Raw genomic sequence first — 19,959 nt, 5'->3', positions numbered from 1 at the left:
ATTTCTTCTTGGGTATCTGTTATCTCCCCTAACTCATTAAACTGGATTTGCACAATGCATTAAGCTATCTTTTGCTCAGCTATGGTTTCTGCATTAAATACAGTATATGTTGTAGATCATGTTCACACAAGCAATAAAACATGGTTTGCAAACAATAATGGCTGGGTTCACATATCATACTAAGGCAAAACCAAACAACATACACTGTGATGTTGTGAGTGAAATAAGTTCAGATGAAAACTACATTACTTTGCCTGAAATTTCTGAGAAGCCTTCCCCAAAATATTTTACTTTTTCTCACATATCCCTTCCTTTCCCTAAAAAAGTTGATATGCAAGATTTTCTTTGAAATTTCTTGGGATAGCCACAACTACAGCAGTGCCTTGAATTCCAAATTAATTAAAATGCTTCAGATCACACAGTCACACAAACATAGCACCTCTCTTCAACTCTTTAAAACAACTATGTCTTTTCAGAATGCAACTGCAAAGAGCAGCTGCAGAGAGGGCTATACCCCATCCCTGCCTCCTTTTAAGGACATTTTTGGAAACTTGCAGAGCCTGTTTGATTGTCAGCTGTCTGATAAAAGAACTGTGTTATATTAGACTGTAGGTGGCCATAAAGACTCTTAGCAGAATATTAAAAAAAACATCGTTTCCAAATTATATCTGTCTTTCAGCCACACCTTAATAGCAAATAACAATATCTCCTCTGACCTCTTCAGTGGGAAGTTGTTCATGTATACAGTGATATATTCTCATAAAAGGTTGAAGGATGGCATATACAAATATGGCTAACAATTCAAAGGCCATATTTTAGTGGCTAAAGTTGTTAAAGTTGTTAAATGGACGTGGATAAGGGCTCAGGAGTGCGAAGGAACTCTTTATTTTAAAATCAGGATCCAAAAGCGAACAAATGTAGTAAGCGCCGGCTTTTATAGCCGGTGCTGTCCAACACTTCAGCCACTGACGGGATTCAAATCTTTGCGCCAGCAGCTGAACCAATGAGTGGAGTCTGACATCAGACTCCACTTTGCATATCACGTAAACACATGTAAATACAGTGTCATGCATATTTAACACCCCTCCCCTCTTAGTTCAGACCGACCAATCACCGCATATGTGGCAGATGTAGTTCTTCAGGTAGGCAGGGCTTCTGTGGGTGCAATTGGGCCTGCGCAGTTCAGTTGTTCCTGAAGCGGCGACCTGAGTGGACAGGTCCACCGCTGCTCCAGACTCTGCCCTTGGAAGCGCATTGAAAGTTTCCAGAGGTGTGGCAGTTTCTGTTGAGCCAAAGGCCTCAGAAGTACTATGCTGGACTCCTCCAGATAAGTCCTCCGCTATCCTGTTCGGGGTTCACTTTACTATTATGTGCCTTTGTGGGGTTTCAAATTTCCAGGGTCTCATTGTTGCCGGAGGTGTGTTGTGTTGTTTGGCTTCATGTGGTGGTTGAACTATGTGGCCCCGCAGTTGGTCTATGTGCCTGTTCCATGTCTTTCGTCCTTCTACCTCCAGTCTGTATGATCTGGGTCCAGTACTTTCAATTATTTTCACCAGGACCCAGGTTTCCCCTCCCATATAGTTGCGTGCATGCACTGTGTCTCCAGGTGCGAATGTCGTGCACTTCCCTGTGGAGTCTAGAGGGGTGTCATTTGTGTAGTTTGGATGGACCCTGTCCAGGGCGGACCTTAATTTTCTGTTCATGAGCATTTCTGCTGGGCTTCTGTTTGTTGCTGCGCTGGGCGTTATGTGTTGGGTTAGCAGCAATTTGTCGATTTTTTCTTGCCAATCTCCGGGGCCTAATTTTTTTAGTAATTCTTTGGTCATTTGGACCATTCTCTTCACTTGCCTGTTTGCGTCCAAGTGTGCCAGCACTGATAGGGCATGTTGGATCCCTAGTTGGGCAAGGAAGCTTTTGAATTGTTGTGCTGTGAATTATGGGCCATTGTCCAAAACCAGCACATTGGATAGGCCGTGGGTGGTGAATAATTTCTGCAATGCTCTGGTCGTTGCCTCGGCTGTTGTGGATTTCATGATTACCACCTCCAACCACTTAGAGTAGGCATAGACCACGATTAGAAATGTTTGCCCCTGGCAGGGTCCTGCAAAGTCTATGTGTATAAGACTCCATGGTGCTGAGGGCCTCTCCCACTTGAGTGGGGTGCTGGGGGGGCAGATCCTGGCATGGTGAGCATGTGGTGAGCCAGGTCTCAATGCCTCTGTCTATCCCCAGCCACCATATGTAATTCCTTGCTAGGGCCTTCATTTTTACTATTTTCATTTTTACAGCCTTTCCATTATGCTTTGGAATAGGCCAGGGACTATGCTAACCCCAAATTGCAGCCGGTTGCACTTGAATGTGCCCCTGTGGGTCATGATCGTTTGGGCTTTGGCGGTAGCTGCATCCACAGGCAATTGTTGGTTTGCCTGTGCTAGGTCCAAAATCTTGCCCCAGCCCAAGAAATGCAATAAGTGCTGGACTACTGGCACTAGCTCTCTATATATTTAGAGAATGAACATGGACTGATATGATAGCAAAATAGTTAGCCTTCCACCATGTAAGGAATGTCAATGTACATATCTAGCCTATCTAGAGGGGAAATTTCATCCATTAGGTAGCACAAATATAGGTCACACATAGATTGATAACATCCCCAGCCATCCAAACTATCCAACAGATGTTCATTGAATATATGGTGCCCAATTGCAAAGTAGGACATAATAATGCTATAACACAGCCTTCTCTGCGCCCCATCTTTCCAGATTTTCCAGCAAACATAACCAAGTATAAATGAACTTTCATTCTCAATCTGTCTTCTTTATACAGATTGGGGAAAATTCCAATGGTATCGCAAGTAACTGTCAGTTTAGAACTCTACTACTTCTAATGTATATAACCAAACTATATAAACAGCTAAAGAAACTGCCACAGCCGCCTCTTGACAGTTAACCAGCTTTATGAATCATGCATGTAATTATCTATAAGCCACTAGTCACTGGTTCTCACTACCATTTGGCTTAACCGCTGACTATTGAATAACACTAACACTACATTTGAATGATATTGGCAAAATACAGCCAACATCACTCCTGAATCCCATCACCATCACAAGAGAATCTGATGCTGCTTTATTCCACAGCTTTATTTTTTAAAGTTCTTTAACAAAAAGAAGGAACATAGATTTACCCTAGATCATGGGTGTCAAACTCACAGTGTCACATTGCCATCATGTGATGTTTTGAGATGTTTTTTCCCTTCGTGGGGCTAGGGTGGGCATGGCCTGCACTTGACACATCCAGCCCATGGGCTACCAATTTAACCTCCATGCTCTAGATCAGAGGTGGTATTCAGCAGGTTCTGACAAGTTCTGGAGAACCGGTAGCGGAAATTTTGAGTAGTTCAGAGAACTGGCAAATACCACCTCTGACTGGCCCCACCCCCATCTATTCTCTGCCTCCCAAATCCCAGCTGATCGGCTAGGTCTTCTTTTGTTGCCCTGCACAGGAGAACGGAGCTGGAAAACAGGTTAGTGGGGTTGGGTGGGAATGGAGATTTTGCAGTATCCTTCCCCTGCCACGCCTACCAAGCCACGCCATGCCCACCAAGCCATGCCCACAGAACTGGTAGTAAAGAAAAAAATTGAATCCCACCACTGCTCTAGATTCACTATTCCATTCTAATAGTTCTCATTACCTGGGTGTCTTGTTATGCATTCTTACTCTCTATAATCTGTTTTTTCACTGAATGGGACGCTAAGCAAGGCATAGGTAACAAAATGTCTATCCCTTTCAACAAGAGTGTTGTCTAAATGGAGTCAGATGATAAACTGCAGTCTACTACAGCATATTCAAAACAGCATCAGATTCTCTTGAGATGGTGATGGGATTCAGGAGTGATTCATGGAATCATACAATCACACTGCACAAGCTAGGTTTAATGGTTAACTTCTGGCAGTAAGGATATTTGGAGATCAGACAGGTTTTTTTTTTTCTGTTTTCCTTTCAATCACATAAGAATAGATAGGGAATAAAATCATTTTAAACATTTTTATGTAAACTATAGGTTAGAAAAAATGTATTATTTAAATTGAAATTTATGTTGCAGAAGTCAAACCTGGTTGAGCTGAGAAATACTGGACTATTTCAGTGCAGAGGGGAAAAATGCCAGCAGAAAAAATGGGTCTGAATTTAAAAGTTTTATCACTTCATAAAACCAAATGTTCTCCATTTGTTCCCTGAATGTAGGATTTTATAAAAAAAGGTTATAATTCTGTATTCAAAATCTTGTAACTGAGTGGGATGGATGAAGATTGATTATGTCTCTGAATTCCCCAAATGCCAGTGTCTTTTTTTAAAAAAAGAGGATTGTCTGAAATGAGCAGAATTCTCACACTTTCACTACATTTTACACCATCTTCAATGCATTTAAAATATGATAACCATATTAGTTTATTTACTAATGTCCTATCCTAATTAAAGCATTTCACAAATTAGAATGTGAATGTTAATTCTCTTCTTCTCCATCATCTTATCCTCTATTGCCAGACAGAAGAACCTGAGAAAAGATCCATCTCTTTGACAACTGCTTTTTTTTCCATGTTACATTTAATACTCCCTCATTTACTAACTATGGTATCCCTAAATAAATAGAAAAAATCCTTTCCTGGAGCTACAGCCAAATATGGGCCAAAGATTGGTAACTTTAATTAGCAATGAAAAAACACTGGAGAGAAATCAATTGATTTGCTTTATATCTTGCCTTTATTTTTTACAACTCCAAATAGTGTATCCATAATGTTCCCTCCTCTTTTTGTCTCCACTATAATAAATAACCAGTGAGGTGGTTGGGCTGTCTCAACATCACCCAGCCAGCTTGATGCCTAAGGGACTACCGTGTTTCTCCAACAATACGCCCCCCCCCAAATAGGAAGACCCAGCATGTTTTCTAGGCATAAAATGAAATTAAGCCCCTCCCCCCAAATTTAGGCCTAGTTTAAAACATGCGAAATTGGGGGGGGAGGGTGGGGGGAACTTGCCATTAGGAATGCCCCGTGGGCAGCTACGCCTCACCATCAGCTGCTCCTAACACCATGATGGAGCACAGAGAGCTCCCTAACCCCTCCCTTACCCGGGTCAGCAGGCGGGTGGTGGCAGCGTGGACGTCCGGCAGCATTTCAGCCACTTCTCAGGCCTCTGTAGCTTCCACGGTTCTCACAGGTTCCGGCGCCTCTCTCGCCAGCACCGTCTCCAACAACAGCGTCTGAGTCACTCCTGCTTTTCCCCCCGTCTCCCTAACAACAGGAAAAAAAAAACATTTTGAGGTACCTGGAAGCACCGCACGTTGCATTTTGGTTTAATCCCAAGTGGCTGGGTGGGCGTGAAAAGAGCTGAGTGAGCATCTCTGCTGCTGCTACCCTTGGTGCTCCAGCCTCGGGCTCTGCAAGTTTGCAAAAGTCCCAGTGCGCAGCCCGTTCCTGCATTCCAAGCGCCCAGGCCGAGCTGCAGCGGTCCCTCTCTCACCAGCGCCAACTCCAATAACAGCGGAAGCAGTGGCGGGAACCGTGGAAACATTTTAGCTGCTTCTCGGGTGGGGGAGCTGCCTCCGTAACTTCCACGGTAGCCGCCTCTGCTGCCGCTGTTATTGGAGACGGTGCTGGCGAGAGAGGGACAGCTGCAGCTCGGCCTGGGCGCTTGGAATGCAGGAACGGGCTGCACACCAGGACTTTTGCAAACTTGCAGAGCCTGAGGCTGGAGCACCAAGGAGCAGAGATGCTCGCTCGGCTCTTCTCACGCCCACCCAGATGCTCGGGATTAAACCAAAACGCAGTGCGCGGCGCTCCCAGGTACCTCAAAATCTTTTTTTCCTGTTGTTACAGGGACGGGGAGAAAGCGGGAGCGACTGAGATGCTGTTGTTGGAGATGGTGCTGGTGCACGGGGGGGGGGGATTAATTCACCCCCAAAAAGACATCCTAGCCGTTATTTCGGGGCTCAAAGAAAAAACAAGGCCCGGCCTTATTTTGTGAGAAACACGGTAGTAGACTCAAGAGTTTCCCAGTATCCAATCTGGGAATTTAACCATAACACCCATGACACCAAACTGGTCAAAGCTACAAACTTATCTGTTTTGGAACTAATAATGTAAAAGTTCATAGGCCAAAATATTAATATTCTTTTAGGTTTTCTTAATCAAATGATAATAAATTTCACTGAGAGACAATGGAATTTTTCAATTAGTAAGGAAAATGAGAAGATTTGCATAACCACCTCAGATTATGTATTGCACAGGATAATTCAAATTTAAAACAGTTTAAATTTAATATTCCCTGAATATTACTTCAGAAAACAGTTTGCATTTCTCAATTATAATTTTGAGCAAAGTTTTCCTTCACATTAAGTCAGAATTGAAGAATTGATGTCCTTTCTATGAAAGGCTTTGGGAGATGACTATTTCATTTTCAGATGATGCTTAAAATAGCTGAAAAGTTACAACTAACAAAGACAATTTTCTTTTATTCTAAATCAGGGTATGGAAGAAGTTTTTAAACAGCTATCCATAAATACTGAAGATGTTATTATTTCCTGTTTGTCCTCCCTAAAGCCAGCATTGGCCTATGCCCCTCGAGATATGACAGAATTGAATTTTCCAGCAACTTCTGCTGGCCTAGCCAGAAATGAATTACATTGAGCAAGTAACACACTTCCAACCCTGGTTATAAATAAGATTCTTTTTCCATTAAGTTAAAAAAAAAAGCTTTGAAAACTAAGAACTGATGTATCATTGTGACATCATCATGTTTTAAACATGAACCTAGATTACCTGTGATCATTCCACAGAGAATGAGATAGATAAAACTTATCTTGAAAGAAAGGAAGAAAAAAAAAAAAAACAATGGCTCCAAATAATTGTAATGACCTTAAGATAGGATTAAGGTGTTTTTGATTTCCTTTCATTGAGGCACAGCAATTGTGGTGAAAGACATTTGCCGAAGAACTGATTCTTTGTTTATCTATAAAGTCATGTAAGATATACTGTACCACTGTAGCAGTTATCCAGACTATATGGCTTGGCTAGTTTATAGTAAGACAAAAAAAAAACCCCATCCCTTGAATTATTTCTATCTAAGCACTTGATTTTCTGCTGGTTTACTTTATTTGGGACTGAAAACTAGTCGATATTTTCCCTGAGGATAATTGCCTAAACATACATCATAGAGGTAGGGCCTTCCATAGATTTTTCATTAATATTAATCTTGAGACAGGATAGTTGAGTTTTATGATCAATTGTAAGGTATATTTGCAAGTTGTACTGGTAGAAAAGTAAAAATTAAAAATGCACAAGACAGTCTTCTACATGCCATGTATTTCTTGTATATACCATATTTACATATTTATATCAAGGTTCCTCAGATTTAAATGAAAAGAAATCAGAGTCCTGTGGATAAAATAGAAGTACTTGTAGAAGCAGCACTTGTATGATTAAGCATTGGAGACTATATCTAAAAGCTGTGATTCAATTTTTTTTTACTACCAGTTATGTGGGCGTGGCTTGGTGGGCTTGACATCGCTTTGTGGGCATGGCAGGGGAAGGATACAGCAAAATCCCATTCCCTCCCCATCCCACTAACCTCCTTTCCAGCTCCGTTCTCCTGTGCAGGGCAACAAAAGAAGACCCAGCCAATTAGCTGGAACTCGGGAGGCAGTCAGAGTTCCAGGGGATGGGGCCAGTCAGAGGTGGTATTTGCCAGTTCTCTGAACTACTCAAAATTTCTGCTACCAGTTCTCCAGAACTTGTCAGAACCTGCTGAATACCACCTCTGGTGTGATGTAATTGCTGAAAGAAGAATAAAACATGCATGCATTCTTTGCTTTCTGTCTTCCAGTCACACAAGTGTCCAAAGCACTAAAGATCACAGTCGGTGTACTAATCATTAACCAATCTCATTGATTAATTTTGATTCAAATTTATTAACAGCAGTGTTAGCAAATAGATTGCAGCAAGTGATATAATTCATTATTAGGAATGATCAAGTGGGGTTTATAAAAACTAGGTAAGCAGTAGAAATTAGGTTAGTTGTAGATCTAACAGATTTAAACAAAGATAAAGATCAATTTGTAATTTTATCATTAGATTCTGAAAAAGTTTTTGACAATATATGTAAACAGTATGTGTTTGGTATCCTAATCAGGCTCAGATTCCCTTTGGAATTCATAAAATGGATCAAGATATTATATGAGTTCTCACAGTAGTAAAGGTTAATGGCATGTTTTTTCTTATTTTACCACTATTTAGAGGAATTAGACAATATTTACTTTCATCCTTGGCTTGTTCTATTGGGCAACATACTCTACAGCTCTACAGAATAGTACATAACTTTGTCGAGTGCAAATTGGTTTTATTTTCAGACAACATTTCTTTAACTTATTTATAAACCTCACATTACTATTCCAGTGTTGATGCAAATGATAGATGTCTTTAGTAAAATAGCAGGATATTCTATTAACTAGCCCAAATTGGAATTGATGTCATTTAAGAAATATTTCTGTATTTGTACCAAATCCATTAAATATTTAGGTATGTGTATACCAAAATATATAACTCAGTTAGTAGTATTGATATGTAATATAAATAAAATACAGAGAGAGGTTTCTTCAGATATCAATAGATGGAGTCATTAAACCTTACACTTTGGGGCAGAATAAACATTCTTAAAATGAATGTTGTTCCCTGCTTAATTTATATTCTGAGGGAAATTCCAGTTCTTATAACCATAATTTTTTTTATAAAAAAAACCTTAAACTACAAAATATTTATTAGATTCTTAAATTCTGAGAATATCTTTACAGAAAATGCAATTACCAGTTAATGTGGGAGTATTCAGTTTTCCAAATCTGGAGCTACATCATTATGCTTTTGTTGGTGTTGTTAATTGCGAAGTCACGTCCGACCCATTGCAACCCTGTGGACAATGTTTCTCCAGACTTTCCTGTCCTCTACCATCTCCTTAAGCTTACGCCTATCATAATGCTTACTACTTTCAAATATTAAATACTGGAGAGCAACAATTGATGTTAATATTCTGATATGGGCAACTTTGGGTATACACATATAGCACCTTTGCTTTGATGGACACTATTAGGATCTAAGTACATTAAAACTCTATTATCTCTGGAAATAATTGTGTCAAAGTTATAAAATATAATATCTAATGAAATAAATTTAAACATTCTTCATATGACAAATTGACTTTATAGGGAAACCCAACTTTAAAAATTGGGGAGACTATGGTAATATAATAAAAGTGATAATTGACTTTGAGCCAATTGATAGATAATGAAAATGAATTTTAACATATGTTAAGAGATAAATATAACCAATACTATAGTTACAAATTCAGTATTTGTTAACAACTTGTTTCAACCAGCAACATTTTCAGCTTCTGAGACACCTCAGATATTAAAACAATTTGTTAAGCTTTTTAAAACTAAAAACTGTACTATTAATTTCCATAGGTATTTATTATCATCTTGTTGAAAACTTAAATGATAATAAATATCTACTGGTTTTTACCAAGATAATAGCAAAAAGAATGTTGAGAACATTAAATGATGCAGAGCCAAAGGAGCAGCAGTATTCAGTGGCTACAGCACAATGGATCACATCCAGGTTGTTCAGTAAGTCATTGAAAGGCACAATGAGTACATCATGCCTCTGTGCATGGCTTTTATTAACTACGAAAAGGCGTTTGACTCAATATTCCAGCAAGCAATAATTAATCCATCACTCAACCAAAGCATAGACACTGATTACATAAACTTAACTACAATCAATATATGAAAAAACAATGGTGACAATTTGCTTTAATTATCTTAAAGTGGAAATCAACCTAGAATGAAATGTGCAAAAAAGCAATATAATATCACCTATTCTTTTCTCAGCCTGCCTTGAAAAAGTATTTCACAAACTAGACTGGGCAAAAGATGGAATAAAATTCAATGGCACCTATAAATCATTTAAGATTTGCGGATGATGTTGTTCTCTTCTCCCAAGGCCCAGAAGAGCTACAAAGACACATATAAGCCCTTCACAAAGTAGGAGAACAATTTGGCTTAAAAATAAATCTGAAAAAGAGCCAGGTTACGTTGAATGAATTCATCAAATAAAGATTTTTTTTTTTTACTGAGGAACTAGAACTAGATGTAGTGGACCACTACATATACCGTGGCCAATGGATCTCAATGGAGGATGATATCATAAAGGAAATTGAATGGCATGTTAAATGTGGTTGGCAGGCATCTGACAAGCTAAACATAATTTTCAAAAACAACTTCCCCCTATGCTTAAAGAGAGAAGTTGTTGATCAGTGTGTGCTACCTGCTCTAACATATGCCAGTGAAACATGGACACTAACCTCACAATCGATAAAAAAGCTAAGACTGGTGCAAAGAGCCATGGAAAGATACATACTTGACATTACAAGACAAGCATCACGGAAAGACCTGCATATGGATTAGAGAACAAGCGTAACTATACAATATCATCAAGAGAGTAAAAGGCTTGAAATAGAAATGTGCTGGCCACATAGCAAGAAGAACTGGTGGCAGATAGTCCAAGGCAGTCATAGAATGGATCCCACTTGATAAAAAGCATCCACAAAAGAGACCTAAAGCAAGATGGAGTGGCATCAGCAAGTGATATGGGCCCAATGTCAAAGAAAGCTCAGGACCATATTGGTTGGAAACATGTGCAAGAGGTCTTCCTCCTGCAGTGGATTGACAATGGTTAAAATGATGATGAAGGTGGTGATGATTTATTATCAATAAGTCCATTGATACGCAGATGCTAAGAAATGAGTGGAATAAAAAATTAGAGGTTGCTAAACTACCTATATAATCGAAGACTATTTTAACTTTTATAGCCAGAGTGTAAATTGATTTCAGCTTAAAATATATGCAATAAATAACATTTTTGAAATTCATATGAACTGTCTAAAATAATTCTGTGGATGAGGTAATAAGGATAATTATTACTAGATTTTTATCCCATATTTATTATTTTATAATTAACTGAAGGCAACAAAGATACTAATATTCTTTCCTCCAACTATTTTCCCCACAACAACTCTGAGATGGTTGCTTCTTTAATGTTTCTTTAAACACATATTTTTTACAATGTCATATACTTATTATGATTTAGGAGAAAGTAATGGGTTATATAAATATGATTGTATGTAGTTCAAAAGGATATTATCTTCTAAAAATAATATTTCCTTGAAGTACATAACTAATAAATGGAATTTGACCATTGGATAACATAAATGGATTTTTTGTGCCCTTACTATGGCCAAAGACTAAAATACTAAATACTGCTAAGACTAATACTGCACTCATGAGCAGAATGCCTATGGATAGAGACTTTATATGGACAAGCATAAGGAAATGTGGGACTTGTTTATATAAACACAGTAGGTAAAAAAATGATAGTTATGAGAACTTAGTAGAAATATATATGGAGGTGAGTATATTTGCATTAGATAAATATATATAGAATTGCAACTATTAACTGTTAAAATGGGATAGCAATTTTCATTTTATTTTTTTTTGGCAATGTATGTTATAGTTATCTTTGTTTTTTATTCTTTCTCCTTTTTGTTATTATTTTAAAAGCAATAAATAAAAAGAAATGGCAGTGGAGCTTGTTACTTCAAAGACCTCACCTACAGTAGCTGAATTGTAGCTAGCTGCCTCACACAGGCCTATTAAATAATGAGAAACTGTCTACCTTCTGGGGAGAGAAGAACCAGCAAGCCATATAAAAATGACTGTTCTCCATTTCTCTTTTCCCTGAAGCCTAATAAAAGCTTGTCTCTCTTTGACCTAGTGGAACAGATGATAAAATGAGAGATTTAATCTCATGGCTATGGTTTTAGGAGTTTCTGAGAACTAAACAATAGGTAAGGAGAATCAGGGCCAGTTGTTTCAGTTATCCTAAATATTTGCCTGGGTATAGCTCCAAGTTACTTGATTATTGTGACAGTTCTAGAGCCCACTGATGAAGGACATGGGGCACAGGAACTTCCTTTAGTGCACTGGGAATGAGCCTAGAGATTAATCATAACCAAATATATCTCAGAGTGTTGTTTCCATGCATCAGTACCAAAAGTGATATGTATGAAAGTTTGATCATTGAACTAAAGCCAGAATTATACAAAGGTTCAGCAGTCAGTGATGTACCAGCAGAACCATTTAAAACTGTACAAGTTGGTACAGTTGAAGTGCTTTGTGCACTTCATAAGCTGCTGTGAAAAATATAGCAGTGGCCAATAGGCTGGAAAAGATAAATTTATATTCCAGTGCTAAAAGGGACAGTATAAAGAATGTGCAAACTATTGAGCAATTGCATTTACTCATATGCTTGAAAAATAATGCTTAAGGTTTTGCAATCCAAGCATCAACAAAACATGGAGTAAACTTCCAGGTAGACTGCCAAGCTGACAAGAGTCTTGCTGAATTTATGTAGACAGTAAGGAAGATTACAGTAAGGAGAGATACAGTATGCAGGATCTGTTGCTAAGGTGACAAGGGGTGAAAAATATTTTAAATTTACAACAAATAGATAATATGGATAAGACAGTTGTTGTTGTTGTTAGTTGCAAAGTTGTGTCCACCCATCGCGATCCCATGGACAACATTCCTCCAGGCCTTCCTGTCCTCTACTATCCTCTGGAGTCCATTTAAGCTCATGCTGACTGCTTCAGTGACTCCATCCAGTCACTTCATTCTCTGCCGTCCCCTTCTTTTGTCCTCAATCATTCCCAGCATTAGGCTCTTCTCATTAAGTGGCCAAAGTATTTGAGTTTCATCTTCAGGATCTGGCCTTCTAAAGAGCAGTCCAGGTTGATCTCCTTCCAGGACTGACCAGTTTGATCACCTTGCAGTCCAAGAGACTTTCAGGAGTCTTCTCCAGCACCATAGATTTTTATTTTTTATTTTTTTCGGTTTGTCAATTGCTTACAAGATAATAGATATAAGTAAAAACATAGTTATGGATACATGGATACATATAAGAAAAATAAAAGAAACAATAGGACAGGGACGGTAGGCACGTTGGTGCCCTTATGCACACCTCCTATTCAAAGTTCAAAGGCCTCAATTCTTTGGCGCTCAGCCTTCCTTATGGTCCAACTTTCACAGCCATACATTGCAACTGGGAAAACCATAGTGTTGACTATACACATTTTTGTGTATAGTCTCTGCTTTGTCTCTGATGTCTCTGCTTTTTAATATGCTGGGATAAGACAGAGAGCTCCTTAATTCATGGAACTATACTGTAAGTAGCAGAGGAGGTACAATATAATTAGACTGCAAGATTCCATTATTATACCCAGTCTCAATAACATAGGTTTAGCTTTTCTGTGCAATTGATTTCCTCATCTGGTCTAACCAATATGTGACAATTCATCACTTTTTAATCTGAAAACTTTGAGAGACCCACACCAGTTTTATAGCTTTTATAGTTTTATAACTTCTATGATTATGCCAATAATATAAAATGTCATTCTATAATAGTTTGTTCTGATGGTTCATTCATATATACATCCAATTTATTCTCAAATATTGTTTTAGTCATAAGTAAAGAATACATCCAATGCTGAGTCTGAATCATTAACTCTGACTAACAAATTACATCATGATAAATTGCATTGTTCAGGATGAGCTTTTAGCCCTAGGCTGTGATAGGGTTAGTTAAATGCTAGAAAGACCAATGAACTGATTTAGCAAAGAAAATTTCCAAAGCTTGTGCTGTAATTCTGAATAGTGATTCATTCTTTACACCTGGTTATTAAAATATATCTGGTTATTAAAATAATCATTACATATTAGCTGTTTTCTGACAGCATTTAATATATAACTCCATTTATTTATAAAGAACTGTATAAAATTAACTTAGCATTATTGCATTTGCTTTTAATTTCTGGTCTTCGTGGAAAGTAGTCTTCCATAAACTGATGTCCTGCATATGGTCTGGGTTTACAGCTTCTAGAATTCCCTGATAATTGTGCATGTTTTCAAGTTTAATAATGCATCTTCAAAGCTGTAAATTAGTAAATGTGACATAGAATATTTTTACTTTCTGCTCATTTCTTGAAAATTTATTAAATGTATTCCAGTGCTTTGGGATACAAACCATTATCAATCTCTAAATTAATTGTTAGCTCTTTAAGTGGGATCATAAATAAGTCATGCCCTGACCTTATCTCGTTGGAGAAGTTTCTTCTGTCTGTTAGGTAATGAAGTGGAGAAAGTGGGATGGAATGTTGTTATGCTTATTCTGAGGTCCAATCCTAGCCTTTCTCAGATTGCTCTAAAAACCGAGGAGAAAGCACCAGGAAGAACAATGAATGTCAGAACAGGTGAACCTTCCAGTTTTTCTATTTTACTCATAAATAGCAAAATTAAATTGAGTGATCAGAGCAATTTTTTCCTTTTTTTTCTAGAGGGACAATAATATAATGATAGAGAAAAGCTTAAGAGCTTTTACTGTGCTACCAATTGTCAGATCTGATTTTTCTTTTCTAGGAGAATAATTTCTAACTGACTTCTGGAACAAAGAACAGATGAATAATTCTGCCTGCTACTAGCTCTCATTGCAAAGCTTGCCACTGTGATATAAAAATGGGGTTAATATTGAAGAATTGAAAGTAATATCTATCCCAATCTTATCCTGATCTAACATGTATATAGATATATATTCATCTCTCTTTATTCCTAATATGGAAATGTTTTATAATTTCCTCATAATTGAAAGAAGACATCTCCTTTTTCTCTACTGGAATCTGATTTATTTACATTTTCATTTGTTTATAGCATCTTATTTTGTACATAATTATAGCAATCCTTTTGATATGTCTTCCTGAGCTTTATCTATGGACTGTAGAAACCTGGATGGCTACTGGATAATAATAAACAGCTAGTAAAAAGAAAATCTAGTTCCTTGCTGCCATATATGGTTACACTGATTTTTGCACCCCAGAAACATTGATTCTACATTTTCCCATCATAGTACATTTATTTTAATGTTTAAAACTAAAGTAAAAACTGTTGTAAAAGGCAGGTTTCATGTCAGACAGCATCAGATAGGGTATATATACTATGTCATGTCAGCCAGAGTCATGTAAAGCAAAGGCAGAAGTTCCAGCCATTTTTTCTTTTGGACAAGAAAACATTTTATTTTCTTTAAAAATCAAAAGAGATTTTTAAAATCAAAAGGTACATAGCAATATTTTTGTGCCTAAGCTACTAAAGATGAATCGGATAAATCTCTGGAATTCCCCAAGAAACTGGGGAGAGACTGCTTTGGGATTCTAGTTCTCTCTCTGGATTATGTAATTATTCTAATCTGACTTGATATTAAGTTTCAATTTACTTTGTCTATGTATTTCAGAAGTCTTTGTTTGTGTAAGTAGGATTTTCTGTGCCATTTCAAACCAAGTATATTGATTTCTTGGATAATGTGTTTCTTGGAAAACCTGAAAGCTTTCCCCTCTAAAATCATTAATAAAGTTAAAGTTATTAATACAATAAAGTTGTATTGACTCCATATTGTTTTCTGACAAGAGCATTATATGTAGTTTGTATACATTTGAGAATATATACTGCATAAATAGGGATAGAAATGGAGATGGATTGAGATATATTTTAACTGCCCGTGCACAGTTTAGCGAAGGGGGAAAAGTTGTGGTACATCACGTGATGACACCCCTCTTTTAAGGTTTCTTTTAAGTTTGATTTTGTTTATCTATCATGAGATTGTCTCCCAAAGAAGGGCTAAAGTTTCTATTTTTAATCTTTTATGCTGCAGGAATGAAAAGTACCTATATGGATTAATGGGATCCTTATCTATATCACAGACTGAAGTTAGTGGAAAGATATTAGGTGAAGAATTCTCTGGAAAAGACTTAGTGGCATTACCAGATCAGGAAGTAAAGTCATACATATAGTGGGTCTTCTGGGGCAGGAGGTTGAACTATAATATTTCATGCTTCTCACCCAGTCATGCAGCTACTAGGACAGTAAGTGATCCCTGTAGAGCACGAGGTGTTACATTGTTGTCTCATGATATTTCACAATGTTTTTTCCCTTACCAGAACTGGGATGGGTGTGGCCGGTGCCTGACATATCCCGCCCATGGGCCAAGAGTTTGACATCCTTGTTGTAGAGAAAAAAATGATTGAGGGAATGTAGAACTGATGCACCTGAAGATACAGTATTTTTATTCTCAGATCTGGCTGTTAATTTCGGAATGCTTCTCTCTACTTTTTTTATATACCGAGATAAATTTCTGTGGTTTTACATCTAAATATCCCCCTGGCTGTAACAAAGCTAAGTCAAAATAAACACCCCCACATTGGTATAACTGTGACTCTCTAATTACTCAGGATCATTTATTACTCGGGATCATTGGGTATGTATGGATAAATTTGTTTAGGGAGTTATGTTATTCATCTGATATGAAAGTTCCAATAAAGAAGAATATTTGTAGGGTTGAAATGAGGGGTCCTTGGTGCTCTCTGAGCTTGCTTGTTTTCTTGCAAAAGAAAGAAACATTTGCAGGAAAGCAAGCAAGCTCAGAGAGCACCAAGGACCTCTCATATCCAAGTTTGTTACTATGGTGTAACAAAGAACAAATCAGTTTAAAGTCACTTTTGTACTATATTACAAAATCTTGAGATTTATCATTAAGCATTATGGATTTATTGAAAACAAGGGGCAACAGGAAAGAACGCTTCAATTGTGCAAAATCACTGCAATCCCAGATTTACAATATTGTGTTATAAATATATTTTCATGTTCTATTCATCAGCTGCCTCTGTATCTATATATTGTAGAGATGGATGAATATTAATTCTTGTGGTCAGAGTGTAATGATTTGTTTAAAAACTAGATCGAATGATTTCTTGCATGCAGTTTAATGAGTATTTCTTGCTTCTTTCATCTGATTGTTTTTGCATTTTCTTTCTTTTCTTCTTTTACAATGTAGTAATATATTTATCATTTTATTTATTCATTCTTCTCACCTAAGCGCTCTCTGGGCTTACAATAAAATCCAGGTTGGAACTGGGTAAGAATAAGGGGAAAAAAACCATATCCAAACCACAGACTCTATACCACTAACAATATAAAAATATCCCAATAAATGGCTATTTCAATATAAAAATCAAAGCAGAATCCACCAACAAATATAAAATGACTAGTAATCTCAATTTTGGTTCAAAGAGCATTATTCTTTTCTGCAAAATAGAACAGATAAATCTTCAAAGCTTTCTCAAAGCCTAAGTCTTCTTGAACAGGCTGACTGAATTCCCAGTTTAGGGAGTTCATAAAAATGAGGGTGACAACAGGGGTGGGATTCAGCTGGTTCAGGCCAGTTCAAGTGAACCAGATGTTAATTTTCCATCCAGTTCAGCAGACCGGTAGTTCTGAAGACCAGCTGGTCCCACCCACCCTGCCCCATCCCTCCCAGGAGTCCCCACGCACCTGGTTCTGGCTCCCAGGTAAGTGCAGGGAAGCCTCCTAGGCCCAAAACAGGGCATGGGGGGATGCGGTGCCCTCTGTGCTCCATTTTGGCTCCCAGGAGGCTCCAGGGAGGCTTGCTAGGCTCAAAATGGGGCATGGGGGGTGTGGCAAAAAATGAAAGAAAGAAAGAAAGAAAGAAAGAAAGAAAGAAAGAAAGAAAGAAAGAAAGAAAGAAAGAAAGAAAGAAAGAAAGAAAAGGGAAGGGAAGGGAAGGGAAGGGAAGGGAAGGAAGGAAGGAAGGAAGGAAGAAAGAAAGGGAAGGGAGAAAGAAAGAAAGAAAGAAAGAAAGAAAGAAAGAAAGAAAGAAAGAAAGAAAGAAAGAAAGAAAGAAAGAAAGAAAGAAAGAAAGAAAGAAAGTGGTGGGATTCAAAAAAATTTTTATTACTGGGTGGACACCTCCAGAGTTTTCTCTATAGTTCTATAAGAAGAGAACTTTGAAGAAGTTGACCCCATTGGATCAGTTTAATAGACAAAAAAAAAGGAGGAGGTAGTGTTTCAAATAACCAGTTTTGGAGCCATAAAGCTACAGGACTTTAAAGTGGACAACTAGGATCTTGAACTGCACTGAAAAACTAACTGGTAACTAATGTACCTAGTAAATCAACAGAGGCACCCAAATATACTGAAACACAGCCTTTATTGCTTAGCCTTCATTTTCTCTGCCAGCTTCTGGAAGTTATATCAAGGCAGCCTTATTGTTGTTGTTGTTGTTGTTGTTGTTAGACACAAAAAATGACAGTGTACACAGCAAATGAGATAACTATGCTGGGTTTCGTATTACAAATCACTAGTCGAACACTTCCCAAGTGTTTAGGACTGCATGATGTATCGGCGGATTATGCGAGCAGATCCCAGTAAGGTGGCCTTCTGCAGCTGACCAATGGTGATCTTGTCAGCGCCAATCGTTTTTAAGTGCTTGCCGAGGTCTTTAGGCACAGCACCCAGTGTGCCCAGTACCACTGGAACCACCTGCACTGGTTTATGCCAGAGTCTCTGAAGTTCGATTTTCAAGTCCTGAGATCTGGTTATTTTTTCAAGTAGTTTCTCATCGATTCTGTTGTCACCAGGTATGGCAATGTCGACGATTCACACTTTTTTCTTCTCCACAATTGTGATATCCGGAGTATTGTGTTCCAAAACTTTATCAGTCTGTATTTGGAAGTCCCACAGGAGTTTTGCATGCTCATTTTTGACCACTTTTAATATTCATTAAAGATGAATTCAGTCAACTGAACATTTAAAAATGTATCGCAAATATTATTAATTGGCACTGATGGTTGATATGGGTTGCTGCCAGTATCCTAGGTATTATTATTATTATTATTATTATTATTATTATTATTATTATTATTATTATTATTATTATTATTATTATTATTATTATTATTATTATCTTAATTAAGGAAGCCAGTTTTAGTACAAATGTCAGTATTCCCCACTTTTTATTGTGTCTTCCAGAGCAAAATGACAGAAACATTTTTTTTTCATGATGGCTGTGACGCAGCAGTGTAACTCATCTTGTTATCGGCAGTATGAAGTTGTTTAATCATCTCATTCAAGCAATCTCAAAAGCAGCAAAAGGAGTGTAAACCAGGAGCTGAAAGCCATAAACAACTCCATTTTCTGGCACAGATAAATTAAAATAATTGGTGGTGATGTTCATAGATGGCTCATCACAAAGCATTTTTAATGCAGATTTAAATTGTTCACAGCTATCTCCTCTCTTTTGTGGTTCTCTCATATTCTTTCATACAAAAGTTTATGAGATTATTTTTAAAAATGCAGTGATAAAATATATTACAGTGTAACTATGAAACCACCATTGTTAATTAGAAAAATAAGGAAAAAGATATTTAATCAAAGGCAAAATATGTAATGTAAAATATAAACAGATCCTTTTCATTTGTGTTTTTCCTACTCATTTGTAGGTTCACACAGAAAGCACAACTGGTGTGATTCAATAAAGTTGCCTTTATACCCATGTTATATAGCCAAAGAGATGCTAGGCAACCTGTATTTTTATAATCCCAATGAGATTCTTCAAAACACACTGCAAAACTAATAAGCTTTTATAATACTAATAATATAATGAAAGAACAGATCATACATAGTTACTAGTTATTGTGAAGTCCTAGGTGCTGCCTGATCTTTGTGGTTTGTTTGCAAATGTTTCAATACCCCACTAAGTAATATAAATATGAGTCAGTGTGAAGTTTACTCCCTGCTTATATGGAGAAGCTTGTCCTGCCAGTGTTGGTGGGAGCATGCTTTTTCTCTTGGTAGTTTCTTAATTAGAGTATTGTTTTCTATTTGAATAAATACCCTAATCAAGAACAGCAGAAAACAAGCACAAAGCAGAAAATGATGAAAGCCTATAACTTCATA

At 37.4% G+C, this 19,959-nt stretch overlaps 1 protein-coding gene across 1 annotated transcript in view; it reads left to right on the top strand.

The window, feature by feature from the left end:
• STS (steroid sulfatase) overlaps positions 1-19,153 on the top strand; it is a 200,872-nt gene extending 181,719 nt beyond the window's left edge. The window contains exon 10 of the mRNA XM_087967061.1: positions 19,033-19,153. Within this exon, the coding sequence (XP_087823187.1) occupies positions 19,033-19,064 (32 nt within the window). The 3' untranslated portion in view covers positions 19,065-19,153. The remainder of the gene's footprint in view (positions 1-19,032) is intronic.
• The last annotated feature ends 806 nt before the right edge of the window (positions 19,154-19,959 follow it).

This window comes from Notechis scutatus, chromosome 5 (assembly GCF_049901735.1).
Source record: "Notechis scutatus isolate UNSWTSFEM ecotype Mainland chromosome 5, rNotScu1.2, whole genome shotgun sequence".
Classification (NCBI taxonomy): domain Eukaryota; kingdom Metazoa; phylum Chordata; class Lepidosauria; order Squamata; family Elapidae; genus Notechis; species Notechis scutatus.
Note: the sequence above shows the minus strand (reverse complement) of the source record. Positions and strands in the feature narration are given on the sequence as shown.